The sequence below is a fragment of the Tachyglossus aculeatus genome, chromosome 19 (genome assembly GCF_015852505.1).
Source record: "Tachyglossus aculeatus isolate mTacAcu1 chromosome 19, mTacAcu1.pri, whole genome shotgun sequence".
Taxonomy (NCBI): domain Eukaryota; kingdom Metazoa; phylum Chordata; class Mammalia; order Monotremata; family Tachyglossidae; genus Tachyglossus; species Tachyglossus aculeatus.
In genome coordinates this window covers 3477748-3502629 of record NC_052084.1, presented here as the reverse complement: position 1 = coordinate 3502629, position 24882 = coordinate 3477748, and the positions used below count along the sequence as shown (strand labels likewise).

At 47.0% G+C, this 24882-nt stretch overlaps 1 protein-coding gene across 3 annotated transcripts in view; it reads left to right on the top strand.

The window, feature by feature from the left end:
- The window catches only part of PLD5 (phospholipase D family member 5), a 74187-nt gene extending 51403 nt beyond the window's left edge, over window positions 1-22784 (top strand). For all 3 annotated transcript variants that reach the window (XM_038761097.1, XM_038761098.1, XM_038761099.1), the window contains 5 exons: window positions 8978-9175; window positions 13585-13724; window positions 15024-15192; window positions 19487-19601; window positions 20623-22784. In XM_038761097.1, the coding sequence (XP_038617025.1) occupies window positions 8978-9175; window positions 13585-13724; window positions 15024-15192; window positions 19487-19601; window positions 20623-20864 (864 nt within the window). In that variant the 3' untranslated portion in view covers window positions 20865-22784. The remainder of the gene's footprint in view (window positions 1-8977; window positions 9176-13584; window positions 13725-15023; window positions 15193-19486; window positions 19602-20622) is intronic.
- The last annotated feature ends 2098 nt before the right edge of the window (window positions 22785-24882 follow it).

The window sequence follows — 24882 nt, the reverse complement described above, 5'->3', positions numbered from 1 at the left end:
CCAGTCTAAAATATTATAGGCCAAAGTGTTTTGTTCTTGGTTCTAGTTAGGGAGAATAATCGATCAGTCATATTTCTCTCTCGAACCACAGTTCATTCATTCATTCATTCAATTGTATTTATTGAGCGCTTACTGTGTGCTCAATAGTGTACTAAGCGCTTGGGCGAGTACGGTACAGTTGCTGGGCATGATCTCTGCCCTCAAGGAGCTTCCATTCTAAAATATTATAGGCCAAAGTGTTTTGTTCTTGGTTCTGGTTAGGGAGAATAATCGGTCAGTCATATTTCTCTCTTGAACCACAGTTCATTCATTCATTCATTCAATTGTATTTATTGAGTGCTTACTGTGTGCAGAGCACTGTACTAAGCGCTTGGGAAGTCCAAGTTGGCAACATATAGAGACGGTCCGTACCCAACAATGGGCTCACAGTCTAGAAGGGGGAGACAGACAACAAAACAAAACATGTTGGATAAGAGACAACTGGTATGACCTGCTAAAATTAGAAAATGGAAAGGAAAATCTGTTTTGAGCACTTCTTCTAGTCAGGGGAGGGGTAAGAATAATTAGATCTGAAATCCTGATTGTGTCTCAGACTAGGGGAAAGGGTTCCCTTCTGTCAGCATGGCTCAGTGGAAAGAGCCCAGGCTTGGGAGTCAGAGGTTGTGGGTTCTAATCCCGGCTCTGTCACTTGTCAGCTGTGTGACTTTGGGCAAGTCACTGAACTTCTCTGTGCCTCAGATCCCTCATCTGTAAAATGGGGGTGAAGACTGTGAGCCCCACGTGGGACAACCTTGATTACCTTGTATCCCCCCCAGTGCTTAGAACAGTGCTTGGAACATAGTAAGTGCTTAACAAATACCAACATTATTATTATTATTATCCTCCGGGGTCTCGAGAGGCAGCGGTCTTTTTTGGTTAATTATATTCATTGAGCGCCAAGCAGTATGCTAAATGCTGAGGTAGATACAACAAGATCATCATGTTGGACACAACCCCTGTCCCACATAGGGCTCACAGTCTTAATCCCTGTTTTACAGATGAGGAAACTGAGCTGCTTTAGCCCCAAGCTGTCCAGATGGCCTGTCCCGCCATCGACCCCCGGCCCACGTCATCCCCCGGGCCTGGAATGCCCCCAATCCCTCTGCCCATCCGCCAAGCTAGCTCTCTTCCTCCCTTCAAGGCCCTACGGAGAGCTCACCTCCTCCAGGAGACCTTCCCAGATTGAGCCCCTTCCTTCCTCTCCCCCTCGTCCCCATCTCCATCTCCCCCATCTTAACTCCTTCCCTTCCCCACAGCACCTGTATATATGTTTGTACATGTTTATTACTCTATTTATTTATTAATTTTGCTTGTACATATCTATTCTATTTATTTTATTTTGTTCGTATGTTTGGTTTTGTTCTCTGTCTCCCCCTTTTAGACTGTGAGCCCACTGTTGGGTAGGGACTGTCTCTATATGTTGCCAATTTGTACTTCCCAAGCGCTTAGTACAGTGCTCTGCACATAGGAAGCGCTCAATAAATACGATTGATGATGATGAAGCCTTGTCTCTGGTAGTGGGTGAATCCAGACAGTCCTGGAGTCGTTCAGGGAGTGGTCCATGCTGCTTTCTGGACCTGCCTCCTTCCCAGTAGCCTTTAGGACCGGGAAACGTCCCCTCCTCTCCTCCACTGCTGACCAAAATACTTCCCCATGACCCCCCTTCACCCTCCGGACTGCTCCCGTCTCCCCAATCCCTGGGCTTCCTCTTCGGCTCCCCTCGGCTGGATATTCCTCAACCCCCAGACGGATTCTGCCGTACTTGGCAGGAGAGACTCTCCTCCGGAGTGAACTGATGCTAGGTTGCTTTAATTACATAGGGCTGGCAGGGCCTCAGACTCGGTACTTTGCAGAAACCATCGTGATGGATGAGTTAAGCTCCGGCCGTTTCCCCCAAACGGCATAAACACACATAATAATAATTACTGTGGTACTTGTTAACTGCTTTACTGTGTGCCAAACACTGAACTAAGCATCGGAGTACATGCAAGGGAAGCAGATTGGACTCAGTCCCTGTCCCACGGGGGCTCACAGTCTAATCAATCCATCAGTGGTGTTTATTGAGCGCTTACTGTGGGCAAGAGCACTGTAGAGAAGCAGTGTGGTTCAGTGGAAAGAGCAGTGGAAAGAGGGGTAAGAATAATTAGATCGGAAATCCTGATTATGTCTCAGACTAGGGGAAAGGGTTCCCTTCTGTCAGCATGGCTCAGTGGAAAGAGCCCTGGCTTGGGAGTCAGAGGTTGTGGGTTCTAATCCCGGCTCTGCCACTTGTCAGCCATGTGACCTTGGGCAAGTCACTTAACTTCTCTGGGCCTTAGTTCCCTCATCTGTAAAATGGGGACTAAGACTGTGAGCACCACTTAATAATAATAATAATAATAATAATGACATTTATTAAGTGCTTACTGTGTGCAAAGCACTGTTCTAAGCACTGGGGAGGTTACAAGGTGATCAGATCGTCCCACGGGGGGCTCACAGTTTTAATTCCCATTTTACAGATGAGGTAACTGAGGCCCAGAGAAGTTAAGTGACTTGCCCAAAGTCACACAGCTGAGAGTTGGCAGAGCCGGGATTTGAACCCATGACCTCTAACTCCAAAGCCTGTGCTTTTTCCACTGAGCCACGCTGCTTCTCTCGTGGTTGTCACTTGGGACAACCTTGATCTCCGTGTATCCCCCCTAGTGCTTAGAACAGTGCTTGGCACATAGTAAACACTTAACAAATACCACCATTATTATTATTATTAGTGCTTGGGAGAGTACAACAGAATTAGCAGTCCTGTTCCCTTTTTTTTTTAATGGTATTAAGCGCTTACTATGTGCCAGGCACCGTTCTAAGCACTGGGGTAGATACAAGGTAATCAGATTGGAAACAACCCATGTCCCACAAGGGGCTCACAGTGGTAATCCCCATTTTAAAGATGAGGTAACATGGGGCTCACCATCATCATCAATTGTATTTATTGAGCACTTACTGTGTGTAGAGCACCGTACTAAGTGCTTGGGAAGTACAAGTTGGCAACATACAGAGACAGTCCCTATCCAATAGTGGGCTCACCATATCGGTGGGAGGGAGAATAGGTATTTTATCTTTATTTTACAGAGGAGGAAACCGTGAGGTTAACTGTCTTGTGTAAGGTCAATTGCCAGGCTATGCTTGGGGTAGGATTAGAACTCATGTCATGACTCTCAGGCCCAGGCTCTTCCCACTATGCTACCCTACCTCACTTTGGTTCCTTTGAATCACCACCCGGAAACATTTTCCCCTCAGCCCGATCCACAGGACCCTGTTGCCCCAGTCATCCTGAAATCTTGCCTCCTCTGGAAGGGGTGAATTCTTCCGATGGTGGAAAATGACCGCTCCAACCTCGGTCTCCATTTTGTAGATATCAGTCAATCAGTGGTATGTATTGAGCCTTAGCTGTGTGCGGAGCACTGTGCTAAGTACTTGGGAGAGTACAAAAGACGAGAGTTGGTAGACACATTTCCACTCTAGAGGGACTTTCAGCTGACTGTGAGCTGGACTGCCTCCAAAGCCTCTCAAGAACCTACAGTTTACCCCGTAGGTGGATTTAGCTTTGACGTCTGATTCCCAAGGCATCTGGATTCCGAGATCTCAAGGGGCCAGCCACAAAAATCCGTATCCGAAAAAGACACCCCTTAGGGTGAAGTTTACCTGTGAGAGTGTGTGCGTCTCTGTGCGTGTGGCTCAAAGGCCCACCATGAGATCCACAATCCTGGCCACACTGGGCACACAAAACGTCCCTTGTTGTGTTGCTGTGGGCCCTGTTCTTTTATGCCTCCCTGTCTCTCTTTTCCTGTAAAGATTTTGTTCAAAGAGAGCTGTTCCCTTTTTAAAATATTCTTATGTACCAGTCAATCGTATTTATTGAGCACTGACTGTGTGCAGAGTACTGTATGAAGCGCTTGGGAGAGCACAATACCCTAGAATTAGCAGATACGTTCCCTTCCCATAACAATATACGGTACTTGCTAAGCATTTGCTATGTGGCAGACACTGTACTAAGCGCTGGGGTAGACACAAGCTAATCAGGTTGGGCACAGTCCAAGTCCTTCTTGGGGCTCACAGTAGTAATCCTCATTTTACAGATGGGGTAACTGAGACCTAGAGAAGCTAAGTGACTTGCCCATGGTCACGCAGCGAAGAAGTGGTAGAGCCAGGATTAGAACCCGGGTCCTTCTGATCTCTACTTGATAGCAGTTCACTATGCTGGTCTGCAACCGATGCTCAGTTGTCAGCTGCGAAGCAGCATAATCCGAGGCCTTGTTTGTATCTGCTAGGCCATTCGTGGTTGAAAACTCACATGCCCAGTGATGAAAAAAAGCCGAAAATATTCCACTCGTTGGAGAAGATGTGATCCAAGGATGATGGCATTTTATGGTTCAAAAAACTCAGCTGGGCAGTTGAATACAATCTCCAGTTGGAGCTTCCAGCCGCTCCATTTCCATAAAGCAGAAACGTGAAATTAATTTTCCCAGTCACTTCCCCCTTGCTCTCTTGGATTTCTGACACCTAAGAGAGTTGTAGCGGAGTGCGTTTCCAGAAGCAGATGGCTACACCCTTTCACACATTGTGTGCAACAACTTAAAATTCCTTCTGCCTGATTCTGATCAATCATTTATTGAGAGCTTAGTACATGCAGAGCGCTCTACTGAGTGCTTGGGGAGAGTACAGTAAAGCAGAATTCATTGGAGCCATCCTGTCGGTCTGGGTTATAGAGCTGGCCAAGGGTTGAGTTTTGTGTCTGCTGATTTTAAGAAGGTTTTGAAGGTGAGAAGGGTGATCGACTGTTGCCTATGAAAGGAGAGGGGACTCCAGACCGGAGGCAGGATGTGGACGAGGGGTCGGCGACAAGCTAGAAGAGATGGAGACACAGTGAGTAGGTTGGCATTAGAGAGTGGAGTTGTAGAAGGAAACCGGGAAGGTGAGGTAGGAGTGGGTGAGGTGACTGAGTGCTTTAAAACTGGCAGTGAGGAGGTTGAGGAAGAGGCGGTTGGGCTGATCTGATTGTATCATATCTGCCCCAGTGCTAAGCACAGTGATAGCACTTTGCTTCTCTGGGCCTCAGTTCTGTAAAATGGGGATTAAGACTGTGAGCCTGATGTGGGTCATGGACTGTGTCCATCCTGATGAGCTTGTATCTACCCCAGCGCTTAGAACAGTGCCCGGAACATAGTAACAAATACTATAATCAAACTCTGTTATTATTATTTCCTGACTTAAGACGTGAATTGGCTCCTGCCAACTTCGAGTCCGTCAGCCTCGCCTCTCCCCACCCTTCAAGAAAAGAAAAAAATGTACCGGGGCTGAAATTCTGAAACTTAAATCCCAGCCACTGGCGTTATGTTTGCAGCTGTAGCTATTATGACATCCAGGAGGGCAGGTGCTATTTTTATTTTAAATGTGGTTGAGAAAAGATGTATTAAAAAGAAAATTAAGGTTCTCCGTTCCCAGCAAATCCATCGCCGGTGCGTGCCGGAAATATCGAAACTGTCTCCCAATTGTGCTTTCCGTAACTGGTCGTTAGAGCCCCGCTTCTGATAGGTCGGATCTTCCTCGGGCCTCGACTGAAGACAACCGTCAAGCCTAATGGACTCAGCCATTAAGCAGGTCTCCCCTCCTTTCCCCGGCCTGCCCCTCCCTCATCTTGCCTTTCATCAGCTCTCCGCCCTGCAAAGGGACGGCAGTCACGCTGACCTACTTTCCAGAGCCGCCGCGGCTGGAATCATTAATTCATGATAGGAAGGCAAGCGGCGAGAGGGAAGCGACACGCGGGAATGGCCGAGGGCTGCCTTGGCACCAGAAGCAGAGCTGGGAATCAATTCGACGTCTCTCCCAAGCGCTTAGTACAGTGCTCTGCACACAGTAAGCGCCTCAATAAATACGATTGATGATGATGATGATGATGATGAGTCGGAGAGGGCCGGAGAAAGCAGAACAGAACGCGATCCTCAGCGGTTGGCTTCTGCTCGGCCCCCTCATCTCAGAAACCTGATTGTCGCCTCGGGGTAGTCAGTTCTGCCCGAAACAAAATTGGCAGGCGATTTAACCTCTAGTTTCGCTTCCCCCACTGTATCAATCCATCGATTAATGGTATTTATTGAGTGCTTACTGTGTGCCATGCACTGTACTAAGTGCTTGGGAGAGTACAATAGACACATTCCCTGACCACAATGAGCTCACAGCACAATGCTCCAGACTGTAAGATCCTTGTGGGCAGGGAACACGTCTGCCAGCTCTGTTTTATCATACTCTCCCAAGCACTCAGTACAGTACTCTGCACGTAGTAAGAGCTCAATGAATACGATCGATCGATTGATGAATATAATGCTCTGCACAGAGTGAGCGTTCAGTGAATACGATTGATTTGACATTTTCCCCCTCCTTCCACCTCCTCCCAGACCCCTCAACCACCCTGCTCTAAGAAATTTAAGGAAGTAGAGAGACAAATGACTTTCTTTTTGGTTGTGAACCTGCAAGATAACTAACTCCCACAGTGCACAATGGGTGTGTTTTTTTGTAGTAGTTGTTAAGCGCTTAGTATGGGTTCTAAGCACTGAGGTAGATAGGAGTTAATCAGGTTGGACACAGTCCATGTCCCACATGGGGCTCTTAGTCCAAATAGAAAGGAGAACGGGTATTCATTCATTTAATCATATTTATTGAGTGCTTACTGTATGCAGAGCACTGTACTAAATGCTTGGGAGAGTACAATATGACCATAAACAGACACATTCTCTGTTCACAACGAGCTGACAGTCTGGAAGGGATTGAATCCCCATTTGATACAGTTATCATCATCATCATCATCATCATCAATCGTATTTATTGAGCGCTTACTGTGTGCAGAGCACTGTACTAAGCGCTTGGGAAGTACAAGTTGGCAACCTATAGAGACAGTCCCTACCCAACAGTGGGCTCACAGTCTAAAAGGGGGAGACAGAGAACAAAACCAAACATCCTAACAAAATAAAATAAATAGAATAGATATGCAATAATTATCGAATCCCCATTTTGCAGCTGAGGAAACTGAAAAGAGCGACTGCAGAAATGACATGCAAAGACAATGTCTCAGCTGTTGCCGAATGTTTTTTTCCAAATCCTTTCATGCGCATTACTTCTCTTCAGTTGTGATTCTTTCATCCTTATCTCCAGAAGAGGGATAGCCAGCATTTGCCCACTGAAAACCGTGTGTTTGGTAGGCTAGGTGCGGTAGTGCCGTGGGGATGGAGCAAATCAGGGACAAATAATCCCAAGTACCTTGGAACATATTTGTTGCCTTCCTCAGTGAAGAGAGAGGACGGTATTGCATGGGTGTTGACCCCAGCTAGGTGGACTGATTCTTAGCCCAGGGGCTTGGGCTCAGAAGATTAACAAGCTGAGCATGTCATCTTCAGCCGGGGCTCTGTGGGAAATCAGGAGAGTGGGGAGCGGGGGCCTAAAGAGAGCAGGAATTGCTTCCCTGAATGACCGAGGAAGAGGAGGGAGGAGAGGTGAGAGTCCGGGGACAATGGGGAAGGGAGGGAGAGAGAGAAAGAGAGATAGAGAGAGGGAGAAGGATGGAAAGGGGGAGAGAGAGAGAAAGGGAGGAAGGGAGAAAGAAAGAGAGGGTGAGGGAAAGGGAGAAAAGAAGGGAGAGAGGGAGGGGAGAAAGGTAGGGAATAGGAAAAGAGAGAGGGAGAGATGGAGGGTGAAGGGAGGGAAGGAAAGAAAGTGGGAGGGAGGAAGAATGTTTCAATAACAGTGCTTTGCACATAGTAAGCGCTTAACAAATACCATCAATATTATTATTATTTTAAAGTCTCCTCTAGGTTCTAAGCTCCTTTTGGGCAGGGAACATGTCCACCAACTCTGTCGTATTGGACTCTCCCAAGCGCTTAGTGCGGCTCTCTGCCCACGGAAAGCCCTCAATAAATACCAAGTGACTGACTGAAGAGAGGGATTCAATCTTAGTGTCTTCGTGTTAAGTATGGACAACAGCAATGTTCCCTCTCTAGAGATGAAGAAAATGAGAGTCGTCTCGTAGGCCGAAGGAAGGCAGGAAGGGGAACTAATTCAACACACTAGAGAGTAATTTCTTTCTGGCATTTCTAGGGCCTTCAGAATTGAGTCGCTTTTTTAAATCTGTCCCAGGTAACTAAACCTCACCTTAAGGACATAAACGGAATCAAGTTAGAGCTCCCGCTAATTAGATTTCCGCTGCTAATGCAGAACATAAATCACTTCTAAACTTGATGAAATTAAGCCACTTGCAATTGCAGGGTTTTTTTTTTCCCCTCTGTCGAGAAAGTGAAAGCAATACTTGTTCACACTCCTCTAGACTTACCAGAAAATAAACCGGAGCCTCATTAATAAATGATAAATTGAGCTGTGATTATGCTAACTGGTATTAATTAGCAGGGAGTGAAGCCAATTTGATTTTCCCTTCCATGCTACACTGATTGTCACAAAGGCTCACACTCTCGTTCTCATTATCTTGCACCAACAGTAGCCCTCAAATCCAGGTTGATTTCCTGATGCTTGGCACCTAATATGAGTAGCAATGCAATTTGTCTCTCCCATTTGGGTTGAAAGCTATTCCATTTTATCGCTCTTTGTTTGCTGCAAATTCTTCCAATGCTGGGCTCAGTGGATGAAGAGGATAAGTGAGAGTTTTGAACAATATGCTGATTGATGCCTTGGGTAGCTATTTTTGAATTTCATTAGAGAAATTAATCAGTGATATTTCTTGCGCACTTACTATGCAAAGCACTGCACTAAGCCCTTGGGAGAAGCAGCGTGGCTCAGCGGAAAGAGCACAGGCTTTGGAGTAAATAATACCATTTGGAATAAATAATCCCATAGTGATGATTTATACTCTCCAAGATGGGTCAGTTTCCTTCTACCCCGTTGACGGTTTGGCGTTTTCATTTCCCAGATGAAGGAGCTCGGCGTCATCTTCTACAACTGCAGCTGCCTGGTCTTAGACATTCAAAGGATATTCGCCTTGTACAGCTCGCTCAAATACAAGACCAAAGTGCCGCAGTCCTGGTCCAAGAGATTGTATGGGGTCTATGACAACCAAAAAAAACTGCAGCTCCAGTTGAACGGCACCAAATCGGAAGCCTTTGTTTCGGTGAGTGAGTGGTGACTCGGTCATAATAATAATTATAGTATTTGTTAAGTGCTTAATATGCGCCAAGCACCGTTCGTTCTGCGGGCTTTTGGAGAACAGTGCTTGGCACATAGCGCTTAACAAATACCATTATTTTTATGTGTTTGTCAGCAGATGAGCCCGTTGTTGGGTTGGGATCGGATCTGCTGCCGAATTATACCTTCCAAGCGCTCAGTACAGTTCTCGGCCCACAGTAGGTGCCCAATAAATATAATTGAATGAATGAATCGTTGAACGAAGCTCTGGCCGTAGCTGATGATTCTTGTCCAGATCACGGTAACGACTGACTGCGGTGCTTAAGAGCTTACTATGTGCCAAGCACTGCCCGAAGAACTTGAATAGATACAAGGTACAGGTCAGACACAGTCCCATCCCTCATGGGGTTCAGAGTCTAAGTAGGGAGAATGGGGAATCCCCATTTTGCAGATAAGGAAACTGAGGCACGGAGCAGTGACCTGCCCGGGGTCACACAGAGGGCAAGAGGCAGAGCCGGGACTAGAAGAGGGTCGTTCCCACCGTCCGATGGTCTGATGAGTTCGTCTTGTAAGTTCCGAGATGCCCGGGTCGCCCGCGGATGACCAGAACCAGACTCTGAGCCTTATTGAAGGCCCATCTCCTCCCAGAGGCCTTCCCGGATTTGGATTTAGACTTCATTTCCTCTTCTCCCCCTCCCCTCTGCTTCACCTTGATTTGCTCCCTTTATTCACCTCTCCCTCAGCCCCACAGGACTTGAGTGCATCTCCGTAATTTATTGATTTATAGTAACGTCCTTCTCCCCCTCTAGACTGTAAGCTCGTTGTGGGCAGGGAGCGTGTCTACCGACTCTGTGGCTCTCCCAGGGGCTTAGTACAAGGCTCTGCACACAGTAAGTGCTCAGTAAATGATGATGATGATAGCATTTGTTAAGCGCTTACTATGTGCCAAGCACTGTGGATTGACTGAATTCAGGTTTCTGGCAAAATTCGAGTTTCCAGTTAGGGCTGAAGAGAACCAAGCTCCCAGCGCTCAATCCCCATTATAATAATGGCATTTATTAAGCGCTTACTATGTGCAAAGCACTGTTCTAAGCGCTGGAGTCAAATCCATGTCTGCCTCCACACTCCAAATAAAACCTTTAGACTGTAAGCTCGTTGTGGGCAGGGAATGTGGCTGTTATATTCTATTGTACTCTCCCAAGCGCTTAGTACAGTGCTCTGCACACAGGAAGCGATCAGTAAATACCACCAACTGACTGATACCAGTATCTCCACCCACGAAGAAGATACCACCACCAGTGGCAAGCCCAAGCTGATACAGATTTAATGACCACCAGCAATACAGTGGATCACCAAACTCTCACCAAGAATCTATTGATAATCCTACTTTTGGGTCGCAAAAAAGTCGCGAAAGAGTTAACGCCTTTTCAAGGTATCAACGCCTTCAAGATTGCGTGGAGTACAAATGTACAAACAACTTTCATTTGAAGTTGCAGAGAATAATGTGCCTGGCTGACACAGAATATACATTTTCATAAAAATTATATAAGGAACAGAGTGGAGTTGTTTTGCTTTTGGCACAAATAGATGATGGGCTAAATTTAACTCTTGGAGGCGAGAGGATTATATTTTCATTTGATTTTTTTTTTTTTTTTATCAGTTCAAGAAGCCAAGAATAACGGTAGACTGAATTCTTCCCCGGTTGGGAAGACTGAGAATAGTTCAAGGTCCATTTTAACTGAGTCACAGAGGAGAACGGTTCCATTTCTACTTGCTTATGACCCCGTCCGATCCAATCAATCGAACGAGGCTGACGGGAGGTGTATCGGAGCGGGGGGACCCTGAGGAAAATCGAACTAGGAGAATTAGCCATTTGAAGTGGTCTTCGTATAGGATGTTTGGGCTAAAGTTGGAGGGGGGCAGAGCTGGGGGGCTCTGCCCTCCCTGACTTGGGGGTACACTTTTAGAGAGACCCTCTCCGTTTCTTCACTACTTTCCTGAAGATCCCCACAATGGGGAAAGTTCCCGCCCCTTGAGCAGCACTATAATAATAATAATGACGGTATTTGTTAAGCGCTTACTATGTGCAAAGCACTGTTCTAAGCGCTGGGGAGGTTACAAGGCGATCAGGTTGCCCCACGGGGGCCTCACGGTTTTAATCCCCATTTTCCAGATGAGGGAACTGAGGCACAGGGAAGTTAAGCGACTTGCCCAAAGTCACACAGCTGACAGTTGGCGGAGTCGGGATTTGAACCCACGACCTCTGACTCCAAAGCCTGTGCTTAGAGAAGCAGCGTGGCTCAGTGGAAAAGAGCCCGGGCTTGGAGTCAGAGGTCATGGGTTCAAATCCCAGCTCTGCCAGTTGTCAGCTGTGTGACTTTGGGCAAGTCACTTCACTTCTCTGGGCCTCAGTTACCTCATCTGTAAAATGGGGATGAAGACTGTGAGCCCCACGTGGGACAACCTGATTACCTTGTAACCTCCCCAGCACTTAGAACAGTGCTTTGCACATAGTAAGCGCTTAATAAATGCCATTATTATTATTATTATTATTATTATTTCCACTGAGCCATGCTGCTTCCCCACTATGCAGTCAGACTCCCGGCCCCAAGGAGCTTATGTCCTGACAGGGAGGAAGACGAGAAGCAGCATGGAGTAACGATGATGATAGATTTGTTAAGCGCTTACTATGTGCCAAGCACTGTTCTAAGCACTGAGGGAGATACAAGGTAATCAGGTTGTCCCACATGGGGCTCACACTCTTGATCATTGTTTTCCAGATGAGGTAACTGAGGCCTAGAGAAGTGAAGTGACTTGCCCAAAGTCACCCAGCTGACACGTGGTGGAGCCGGGATTAGAACCCATGACCTCTCACCCCCAAGCTTGTGCCTTTTCCACTAAGCCACCTGCTTCCTGGATAGAATGGATAGAGCATGGGCTCTGGAGAGTGGATAGTAAATAAAGCCTGGGCCTGAGTCAGAAAGTCATGGGTTCTAATCCCGGTTCCGCCACTCAACTGCTGTGTGACCTTGGGCAACTCACTTCACTTCTCTTGGCCTCAATTACCTCACCTGTAAAATGGGGATTGAGACACATTGAGACACATTGTGTGCCCACAACAAGCTTATAGAAGTTGTGTGACCTTGGGCAACTCACTTCACTTCTCTTGGCCTCAATTACCTCACCTGTAAAATGGGGATTGAGACACATTGAGACACATTGTGTGCCCACAACAAGCTTATAGAAGTTGTGTGACCTTGGGCAAGTCACTTCACTTCTCTGTGCCTCAGTTACCTCATCTGGAAAATGGGGATGAAGAGCCCCATGTGGGACAACCTGATCGCCTTGTATTCCCTCAGTGCTTAGAACAGTGTTTTGCACATAGTAAGCGCTTAATAAATGCCATCATTAGTGTTATTATTATAATCTAGAGGGGGAGACAGATGGTAATAGAAATAAACAACCTTGAGGTCCAGCTGTGGGTCGCCTCATGGTGGATACGGGGGCAGGGACTGGTCGTCACCCCAGATGGGGCACGTCGAAGCAGTTTTGGGGGGCAGAGAAATCACCCACTAAACTTCTCTAAACTTCCGCCAAGCTAGCTCTCTTCCTCCCTTCAAAGCCCTACTGAGAGCACACCTCCTCCAAGAGGCCTTCCCAGACTGAGCCCCCTTTTTCCTCTCCTCCTCCCCATCCCCTCCACCCTACCTCCTTTCCCTCCCAACAGAACCTGTATGTATGTTTGTACAGATTTATTATTCTATTTTACTTGTACATATTTACTATTCTATTTATTTTGTTAATGATGTGCATCTAGCTTTAATTCCATTTGTTCTGACGACTTGACACCTGTCCACATGTTTTGTTTTGTTGTCTGTCTCCCCCTTCGAGAATGTGAGCCCGTTGCTCGGTAGGGACCGTCTCTGTTTTTTTTTGTTTTTTTTTTTTTGATGGCATTTATTAAGCGCTTACTATGTGCAAAGCCCTGTTCTAAGCGCTGGGGAAGTTACAAGGCGATCAGGTTGTCCCTCAGGGGGCTCACAGTCTTAATCCCCATTTTACAGATGAGGTAACTGAGGCACAGAGAAGTGAAGTGACTTGCCCAAAGTCACACAGCTGACAATTGGCAGAGCCGATGACCTCTGACTCCAAAGCCCGGGCTCTTTCCACTGAGCCACGCTGCTTCTCTATTGACGACTGGTACTTCCCAAGCGCTTAGTCCAGTGCTCTTAGTAAGCGCTTAATAATAATAATGATGGCATTTGTTAAGCGCTTACTATGTGCAAAGCACTGTTCTAAGCGCTTATGTTCTAAGCATATTAATAAATGACTGACTGACTGAATGAATGAAATAGCAATGCCAGGTCACATTCCGGTCTGCTCTTCCCTCCTCAGAATTCCCCCAAACTCTTCTGCCCCAAAAACCGAAGCTTCGATCTGGATGCCATCTACAGCGTGATCGACGACGCCCAGAAGTTCGTCTATATCGCGGTGACGGATTACCTGCCTCTCATCTCCAATGTCAACACTCAAAGGTGAGTGAAGAGCGGGGACTGGGGGCCCATTTTCCGAGGGAAGGAGGGTCTGAGGAGAGGCCTTCGCCGGAATGCCGAAGCCTTGAAGGAAGGAGACAGATCAGCCTGCCCTCTGGCAATTAGAACAGGGCTCGTTTTGCCCTTCATTCACCGGGTCACGATGATGAAGTCTCAGAAAAATCCTTGTGCCTCGAGAGAGAAATAGGAGGAGGATTTATTGGGGTGCAGCATGGCAACTAAGGCACAGAGAAGTGAAGTGATTTGCCCCAGGCCACACAGCAGAAAAGCGGTGGAGAAGGGATGATTCCAGACTGTGAGCCCGCTGTTGGGTAGGGACTGTCTCTATGTGCTGCCGACTTGTACTTCCCAAGCGCTTAGTAGAGTGCTCTGCACACAGTAAGCGCTCAATAAATACGATTGATTGATTGATTAGAGAAGCAGCGTGGCACAGTGGAAAGAGCCCGGGCTTTGGAGTCAGGGTCATGGGTCCAAATTCCGGCTCCACCAATTGTCAGCTGTGTGACTTTGGGCAAGTCGCTTCGCTTCTCTGTGCCTCAGTGACCTCATCTGTAAAATGGAGATTAAGACTGTGAGCCCCCCATGGGACAACCTGATCACCTTGTAACCTTCCCAGCGCTTAGAACAGTGCTTTGCACATAGTAAGCGCCTAATAAATGCCATCATTATTATTATTATTATTATTATTATTAGAACCCAGGTCCTTCTGACACCCAGGCCCATGCTGTATCCGCTAAGCCACACTGCTTCTATAAGCATCTCTTTAAGGCCAGTTAATGTATGCTAGATTAATAATAACAATAATAATAATGATGGTATTTGTTAAGCGCTTACTATGTGTCAAGCGCTGTTCTAAGCTCTGGGATAGTTACAAGGTTATCAGGTGGTCCCACGTCGGGGTTAGGTTAGGAAATCCTCATTATATAGATGAGGCAACTGAGGCCCAGAGAAGTGAAGTGATTTGCCCAAAGTCCCACAGCTGCCATGTGGCGGAGCCGGGATTAGAACCCACGACTTCTGACTTCTAAGCCCGGGCTCTTTATTCTTTGCTAGCTTTACATCTACTTTCCCACTAAAGTAACTACCTCAGCCAAACCATTGTGATTCTTTGACTTTTTGACTTACTTTTTCACTCCCGCCTCTAGACCATGAGCTCGTTTTGGGCAAGGAATGTGTCTGTTGTCCTCTCCCAAGTGCTTAGTACAGTGCTCCACACCAGGTAAGCGCTCAAAAAATACATCTGACTGATTGACTTTTTTACTCGGCTTCTTTTCCCCGCAGGATTTACTGGCCGGATTTGGATGGGAAGATAAGGGAGGCGCTCGTTTTGAGAAGCGTCAAAGTTCGACTGCTCATAAGTTTCTGGAGGAATACCGACCCACTCACGTTCAACTTTGTTTCATCCCTTAAAGCGATTTGCACTGAAATCCCCTCCTGCAGTTTGAAAGTGGTAAGCCCTGCATGGGTGGGATTCATTCATTCAATCGTATTTACTGGGCGCAGAGCACTGTACTGAGCGCTTGGAAAGTACAATGCGCCAATGAAGAGAGACAATTCCCGCCCACAACGGAGTTGGAGCGGTGTTTTTACTGAGCTCTTACTCCTTGCGTGCCCAAGCACTCTGCCGAACGCTGGGGATGATAAAGGAGTCCAGTGCTCTGCACACAGTAAGCGCTCAATAAATAGAATTGAATGAATGTGAGTCAGGTGGGGCTGGGAATCAAAGCTGGGGAGGACAGTCACGTCTCAAAGACTCTTTTCACCCTTTCACTGATTTGGGGATTCAGTTTCTTCCTCAGCACTTAATAAGCCTTAATCCCCATTCAACAGATGAGGTAACTGAGGCCCAGAGATGTAAAGTGACTTGCCCAAGGTCTCACAACGGACAAGTGGTGGAGCCAGGATGAGAACCCCGATCCTGGGCTCTATCGACCAGGCCACGCTGCTTTGTGTCCTTCATTTCTCCCTTTTTTAGCATCAAAGGCAACAGCAGTTTATCAGTCAAAGGTATTTACTGAGCGCTTATGGTGTAGAGAGTGCCCTATACTGAGCGCTTGGGAGACTCCAAGACAATGGAGTCAGAAGTTTCAATCCCTACCCTGAAGGACCTTACAGTCTAGTAGCGCTTGAACACTTGAGAGAGAACACTATCCCAATAGTCAGACATACTCCCTGCCCATGACGAGCTTACAGTCTAGAGGGGGAGACAGACATTAATACCAATAAATAAATGAAAGATATGGACACAAGGGCTGGGATGGGGAGTGAATAAAGAGAGCAAGTCGGAGTGAATCAATCAATCAATCAATCGTATTTATTGAGCGCTGACTGTGTGCAGAGCACTGTACTAAGCGCTTGGGAAGTACAAGTTGGCAACACATAGACAGTCCCTACCCAACAGTGGGCTCACAGTCTAAAAGGGGGAGACAGAGAAGAAAACCAAACATACTAACAAAATAAAATAAATAGAATAGATATATACAAGTAAAATAAATAAATAAATAGAGTAATAAATATGTACAAACATATATACATATATACAGGTGCTGTGGGGAAGGGAAGGAGGTAAGATGGGGGGATGAAGAGGGGGACGAGTGAAGCAGAAGGGAGTGGGAGAAGAGGAAAGGAGGGCTTAGTCAGGGAAGGCCTCGTGGACGAGATGTGTCTTCATTCATTCATTCATTCAATCACCTTTATTGAGCGCTTACTGTGTGCAGAGCACTGGACTAAACGCTTGGAAAGTACAATTCGGCAACAGATAGAGACAATCCCTACCCAACAACAGGCCTTCAATAAGGCTTTGAAGGCAGGGAGAGTAAAGCACATCCCCTCTTCCCTCCCCCAGCAGCCCGGATTTTAATTAAACAAACAAATCACCCCTGAAATGTCTCCATTTCGTGTCACTTCCACCTGGGCCTCTGCAATACATCAGCGAACAATAATTCCGAACCCTAATAACGCACGATTTCTAGGACAATTTCATTCATCCAAATAACGATATTTTCCCTCTCAGCTACAGACGACTTGCAAAGGCCGATGGATTTCCCCCTGAAATCCCATTTTGTCACTCCACAGTTGACATTCATTAAGACGCATCGGTCGATTTTGCCCAACTGTCGGCTGACTTCTTAATAAAACTGCCCGGAGACGCAAAATAAGTCAAACGAGCAGATGCCTTTGTCACTAATTTAGTCGCCAAACGGGCTGTCTTTCCACCATTAATTGTCTACGGTGTGAGAGATCAGGTCCTCAAAGAGGACTAATTCCTAAATAAGAGAGGGGAAGCTAAAGTGGTAATGAGAAACTATCTAGGATTTTGTTGGGCTTGGAGTCACCCGATCGTTGACCTGATCTTTGTAATCCAGAGAAGCTGCATTTACCCTGGCTAAATTTAATGCTCGCAATAATAATCATGATTATGGTACTTGATATGTTAAGCGCTAATATGTGCCAAGCACCGGTCCAAGTTCTGGGGTAGATACAAGTTCATCGGATTGGACACAGTCCCTGTCCCACATGGACAAATAGGAGGGAGGAGGATTTAATCCCCATTTGACAGATGAGGTAACTGAGGCACAGCAAGTTAAATAATAATGATGGCATTTGTTAAGCACTTACTATGTGCGTAGCACTGTTCTAAGCGCTGGGGGGGATACAAGGTGATCAGGTTGTCCCACGTGGGGCTCACAGTCTTCATCCCCATTTTACAGATGAGGGAACTGAGGCACAGAGAAGTTAAGTGACAGACAAGTAGCAAAGCTGGGACTAGAACCCATGACCTTCTGACTCGCAAGCCTTCCTGTGCTCTATCCACCTTGCCAAGCTGCTTGTGCTGTACTGTCCCAAACGCTTAATACAGTGCTCTGCACACAGTAAGTGCTCAATTAATATAATTGACAGACTGAGTGTCAGGACTGAAAGCCACCATTTTGGGTCTCTAAAGCCCTGACGGGCAACTCTTCCTCAGATTCATTCATTCAATCGTATTTATTGAGCGCTTACTGTGTGCAGAGCACATTTCACATTTCACATATCCCCATTTCACAGAGGTGGAAACTGAGGGACAGAGAGGTTTTTTTTTTAAGTGACTTGCCCAAGGTCTCCCAGCAGGCAAGTGGCAGATCCAGGACTAGAAACCAGGACTAGAATCATGGGCACGCTGTTTTTCAGAGCATTTTGGGGCACGTCCTGAAAATTTCCCACCTGAGTCAGAGAAGCCTTCCCCACTGCTCTCAAGACCCTCGGCATCACCCAGAAACTCAGACTCCCCCAAACTGGGAGGACAAAGGCTGGCTGTTTGGGAAATAAAAAGGGTTTTAATGGCCACTCTCTCTCCCTCTCCCAGAATGTGGTTTCAATCTGAAGCCAGTAAAAATCTAATTATCCCAAGAGCACAAGCCAGAAATGAGCCTATTCTGAGTAATTTTCTATTTTTATTGAAATGTGGGCTGGTCGCGGGGTCACAGCGGCCAATAAAAGATGACAGTCAGCATTCAAGAACCGGAGGATACCTCATAAAGGATTTAATAACTAGCCACTTACCTCGCTTGGGGATGAAGAGTTGTTCTTACTGCAATGTCCAGTTGGTGTTAGTAAATCTTGCAGCAGAATAGAGTTTTCCCCTTTCCCTCAGGTTGCCATTTTCCCCGCAGGCTTGCTTAATCCCCAGCAGATCTCGTGTTTCCCCACGTTTTGACATCGCTGACTCTTCAGGTGCTTCAGCTCAGTTTGTCATGATCTGAATAATAATCCTGATGATGATGGTGGTACTTGCTAAGCGCTTCCTATGTGCCAAGTGCTGTATTAAGCGCTAAGGTGGTCAGGTCAGGTCTGATGCGGTCCCTGTCCCTCACAAGTCTCAGTAGGAGGAAGGAGAGGTGGTGAATCCTCATTGGATGGATGAGAAAACCGAGGCCCAGAGAAATTAAGCGGTTTGCCTAGAGTCACGCAGCAGGCATAAGGCAGAGCGGGATTAGGGAAGAAGTGTAGCCTAGTGGATAGAGCCCGGGCCTAATCCTGGCTCTGCCACTTGTCTGCTGTGTGACCTTGGGCAAGTTACCCTGTTCCTCAGTTCCCTCATCTGGAAAATGGGGGTTAAGATTGAGAGCCCCCATGTGGGACAAAGACCGTGTCCAACCCCTCTCCATCCCCCCATCTTACCTCCTTCCCTTCCCCACAGCACCTGTATATATGTATATATGTTTGTACATATTTTTCACTCTATTTATTTATTTTATTTGTACATATCTATTCTATTTTATTTTGTTAGTATGTTTGGTTTTGTTCTCTGTCTCCCCCTCTTAGACTGTGAGCCCACTGTTGGGTAGGGACTGTCTCTATATGTTGCCAATTTGTACTTCCCAAGCGCTTAGTACAGTGCTCTGCACATAGTAAGCGCTTAATAAATACGATTGATGATGATGATGATGATGAACCCGATTGGCTTGTACTCGCCCCAGTGCTTTGAACGGCGTCTGGCAAATAGTAAGTGCCTAACAGATGCCATTACCGTTATTATTATTTTTAGAACCCGGACGCCCTGACGCCCAGGCTCTTTCCACCAGGCCCTACGGCTTCCCTCAGAAAGCCGAGATGAGTCCAGATTGCTTTTCTGGCCAACTGAAATCTGGGCGCTGTTTGCTTTTCTGCACCGGGCTCATCGACACACCCTTGTCCCCCAGGAAAAGGGACGGAGGCGGGCTCTGCCTTCTCCTCCCCCGGCCTCACTTTTCTTTTCCTTGCAGAAATTCTTTGACCTGGAGAAAGAGAGCGCCTGCCTTTCCAAAGAACAAAAGGATAACTCCTTCCCGAAGTTAAACCGCAACAAATACGTGGTGACCGACAGGGAGGTTTACATTGGTAAGTGACCCATGAGCCAACTGATGAGGCAGGAATGTGGAGGGACCCTGGAGGAGAAGCCCTCCCTTTTACCAGTAGGAGCCCCTCATCCCCCCAACTAGGGGGTCCCCTGCTAGCATTTGTCATCCCCTGGCCTGCCCCCCAATAATAATAATAACAATAATGACAATATTATGTGTCAAGCACTATTCTAAGCACTGTGAGCCCACTGTTGGGTAGGGACCGTCTCTATATGTTGCCAACTTGTACTTCCCAAGCACTTAGTACAGTGCTCTGCACACAGTAAGCGCTCAATAAATACGATTGATTGATTGATTGATTAATCCCCATTTTATAGATGAGATAACTGAAGCGCTAAGAAGTTAAGTGACTTGCCCAAGGTCACTCAGCTGATCTGTGGTAGAGCCAGGATAGAACCCAGGACCTCTGACTCGCAGGCCTGTGCTCTTTCCACTCTGCTTCTAATCAATCAATCAATCGATCATTCAAAGGTATTTATTACCGTGTGCAGAACACTGTATTAAGCACTTGGGAAAGAACAAAAGACAACAGAGTAGGTAGGCACGGGCAGGGAACGTGGGGAGTGGGGACAGATATTGCTCTTGCGGATCTTCGAGCAGAGGAGTCCTAAACCAGAACTCATCACTCGTGCCACTGGAGAGTCTGTTTCTGTGAGAAGGTAACTCTTCCTCGTGGGGTTTTTTTGGCGTAGTCCTATAGATTTCAAATGTTGCTGTATTTAGTGCGCCTTGCGAACGTCAATAAGAAATAACATTTACAAAAAGAACAGCAGAGAACTTGTTTGGGGTTTCAAATTGAGCAAAGCTGACAAAAATGCCAAAATAATATGCAAATATTAATGTACCATATGGGGTGCTTACCCGGACTCTATTTTTCTCTGAGCTGTCAACGCACACCGCTCTCCCTGCCGTCGTTCCTTAAAATCGGGCAGCATCTCGCTATCTGTCCGTTAATCCGAATATTCAGTTCTCTTTTCGCACGCCTTTTTGTTTCTCCGTAGGGAATTTCGATTGGGTGGGAAACGATTTCACCCAGAATGCCGGAGCCGGCCTGGTCATCAGCCAGGCGGACGCGGGGAACGAGACGAGCGTCATCAAGCAACTGAAGGACGTGTTTGAGAGGGACTGGTATTCACCCTACGCCCAGAACCTCCAGTTGACCAAAATCCCCAACTGCCTCAGCCACAGACCCATCACGGCGGCACCGGACAAGACGGCAGCCGCCACACCAAACGTAAACTGAGGGTGCCCGTCGAGGCCAACCCGCGGGACGATTCAGATCTGGATAGAAGGACTAGGGGGAAACAGCAAAAAATTTAATACGTCTGTTTTGGGATTTTTTTTTTTAAGAGAAAAGCACACTTACCTAAAAGATTCTCTGAAGTGCATAAGGTAATAGCCAACTCTAAGCTCTACCTGGACTGGATTTAAGACTCCTACGTCGGTTACTTCAGACTCCGAATGTCATTTCCCTCCAGAGGCTGGATGGGAAATTGGACGTCGGAATCGAAAGCCTTTGTTCCTCTTCTCTGGCTTCTGGGACGTTTCCTCGCCCCTTGTCTGTTCAGGGTTTAATCCGAAGGGAGAGATCTATTTATGGGAAACGCGAGGTGGATGCTTCGCATCGGCAAGGGCGGATGCCAAATCTTCCACCTCTATTTTCAATCCTTTCTCACCTGTATGTCCTCCCAGGGATACTGACTCGATCCCAAGACAAACTCTCAGCTGATGTGTCCCCTTCTCTCTCGTACTATTGGTTTGACTTTGTTCAGTCTCTGCCCTTTTCCAACGTTTTACTTTCTCACATCTCTCGTGCCTCTCTTCAAAGCTCACTGGAAAAAACCACCCCTAGACTTATGTAATTTTATGTGTGGAAATGGCCCAGAGCCTCAGAAGGGTGATTCAGGGACCCCCCCGCTTCCCCCCAAACCTTTCTCTTTCACCTCTTAATTGGGCTTTATCAAAGCCTCGCCAGCTTGGGTGTGAACCGTTTTGTTTTCAAATCAAACGTTGTCCCCTTTTCAGAGATGAGTGTAGCGAACAGATAATTCCCGACAAATCATCATCAGCCTTATTAAGGGGAAAGCCTCCTTTTTTTTTTTTAACAACCTTTTCTTACTCCGTTGCAGCCAGGCCTCGATTAAGCGAGTCTTCTTCATTTCATCAACGTGGTATGGAGAGTGTGTGCCTGCAAACGTGTGTTGATCCATCTTCAAACGGCAGTGACTTGAGACATCGGGTGCTTTTCAGAGAAGAGTAGTTAGTTTCAGTACCGCGGATCACCGTGTTTTTGGAGGAGACTAACGCATTCCGGTGGGCTAGATTATTCTCTAGATTCACTAGTGGTCGCTTGTTTTAGAGTCTGTGGGAGGCGATTATGAACCAGGAGGGATGCTGGTCCACCCTATCCTAATCCATACCTGCCAGCGAGGATTTATTGGATTCTAATTCTGCCCCGACTCCTGCTATGATTCAGATAATCCATTCGACGCTTTCGCCTTTATTTCCTGGTAGGCCATGGGACGCTCTCCCCACCTACCTCACAAGAGTGTTGTGGCTGTGAAAACCCATCAGTCGCATTTCGCAAACCCAACGACCAATCTTAAATGCTAAGCGTTCTTACCTTATAAGCGTTCTTACCGTATAATCTCCTCTCCCGGGATCGTCTCGTCGTTACCCTCCTGTACCACGACGTCCTTCCTCGGGAGAGGGTGGAAAAACCGAACTCCAACCCCCAGGGGTGGGTTCTGGTGGAAGCAATGCAGGCGTGGAAGGCGAGGCTGGTTTGATGAGAGTGTTTTATGTTATCGTGGATTCTGGGCATTCCCACACTGGCGAACTTTTGGTAGGATGTGTGATGGAGCAGAATAATAGTCCCCGCTCACTCTTTCAGGCCAACCGGGGCTCTCGGTTTCCAGGGTTAGATTAAGCGATCTCACTGAGGCCTGATGCTTCGTGGCGAACCGTTGACCCAAAGAGGGTGAGTCAGTGTGATCTGAGTTTTACTGCAGGTGGAACAGTCATTTCCCTTGGGTCTCCCTATAGGACAACAATGCTGGAAAATTCAGCCTTTCCGGCACGGAGGCTTTGTCCACACCCGTCTTTTGCGATGAAGCAGCTTTCGTTAGAGAAGCAGCGTGGCCTAGTGTCTAGACCACAGGGCTGGGAGTCAGAAGACGTGGGTTCTACTCCCGTCTCCACTGCGTCCCTGCTGTGTGACCTTGGGCAAGCCACTTAACTTCTCTGGGTCTCAGTTCCCTAATCTGCAAAATGGGGATTCAATATACCTGTCCTACTTCCTACTTAGACTGTGAGCCCCACGTGGGACCTGATTATCTACCCCAGCGCTTGGCACATAGTAAGCGCTTAACAAATACAGTTACTATTAATGATCAATTACTGGGGGGGGGTGTGCACTTTAATGAGACAAAAAAAACATTTATGAAGGGCTCACACGCTTTTGGTAGCCAATGGCCAGGGTTACGATTTGATAGCTGGACACATTTCGTTTTGGAGAGAAAGCTGGTCAAAATCGGCTCAATCGATCAGTTATCTTTATTGAACACTCACTGCGAGCCGAGCACTGTGCTAAGCGCTTGGGAAGAGCACAGTGTAATTTACGAGAGTTGGTTGACACATTCCCTGCCCACAGAGACCTTCCAGGCTAGAGGGAAGTCTAAATTGGATGTTATTTTGGTGGGGGAAATGAGTCCAGATAGAGCAACACCCGGCGGGCCTTGAGGCTGGACTGAAAAGCTTACCAAAGCCAAGCGCATCTTGGGATCAGGAGCTGAAAAAGCTGGGGGGACTAGTCACTTCCTGGGGTCTCTACGGCAGGGGTGGCTGGTTTTCCCATTATCAGACACACATTTTCCAGCCCCAGAAATAGTGGGAACCATCTTCTTGCATTGTGAACCCACCCGGGAGGGGACTGTGATTTTCCACAAACCCCCTCCATCTGTCCAGAGGGGTCCTCTTTTGCCCCTGGGGGCAACTCTATTCTTCTCCAGTGCCCCAGGTTAGAAGCATATGTTCCCTCTCGACCCTGTGTCCCTATCCATCGTGGATTTCTCCCGGGAAACTAACCCTAACTTGTTCCAGAATCCCAGTTCCGATCTAAAAAGAGCTCCGCTTACGGGGCCGGGCCTCTGGTTCCCTAGAGGAGCGATTCGTCCGTGGAATTCTTCATTCTGAGGAAAAAGATGCTGGATTTGTGTGCTGAGACATTATTAGTGCCTTATTCATTCCTACGCTCTGAGTTTAAATCAAGGCTTCCCATTCGCTGGCTATCCTGCTTTCTGAGTGATTAGTACAGTGCTTTGCACACAGTAAGCGCTCAATAAATATGACAGTGAATGAATGAGTGATTCAGAAGGAGAGCACCTGAGGACAAGGCAGATGGCAACTCCCACCTTCGTAGGAAATGAGAAGCAGTGTGGCTTAGTGGATAGAGCACAGGCCTGGAAATGGGGACCTGGGTTCAAATCCCGGCTCTGCCACTCGTCCACTCTGTGACCTCGGGCAAGTCACTTAACTTCTCTGGGCCTCAGTTCCCTCATCTGTCAAATGGGGATCAAGAGGGTGAGGAAAACTAGGAGGGAAGTAGCTCCCTGAGCCCTGAAATCTGAATCCAAAACCTCTCCCAACAGACTGGGGCTCTTCTCAAGAGAATCAACCAGCTCGTCAAATTTCTTGTTCGTCTTTTTCTATGTGGAATCGTAAGAGAATCCAGGACTGGATTCAGACATTCCAAAATCCCCCTATTAGATGGTTCATGGAGCTCTTCCTAGCCAATCCTTCCCTACCCCAACAAGGACAATGAAAAGCAATTTCTGCCTGTTATTTTGGAGAATTCTGATGTAGACTAACTAGAAGAGTGACACAAAAAGCTAGCAACAGTCTTAGCTCAACTCAATTATTTAATTCATGGCTTTATCGGCCCCTCATTTCCCACGTGTGGCCTCAAGGAGAGGACATGCTTTATCTTAAACCTTTTGGGGAGCAACATTAATGCAACTATTTTATTTTCCTAGAGCAGAGCTGATTAAATGCGTACATTTTCCAGCCTTTGTTCCTTAAGCGCTAGGATTTTACTTCTCATCTACTTTGTTTTCCCTCCTATCTCACGGGAGCCAAATTGGGCTTCATCAGGCCTGCTTTCCACATACAAATCAGTACAACAAACTGATCAATCAATGGTTTTTAATGAGTGTTTACTGTGTGCAGAGTTCTGCTACTTAGCAGTGGAAGCTTGAATTCAT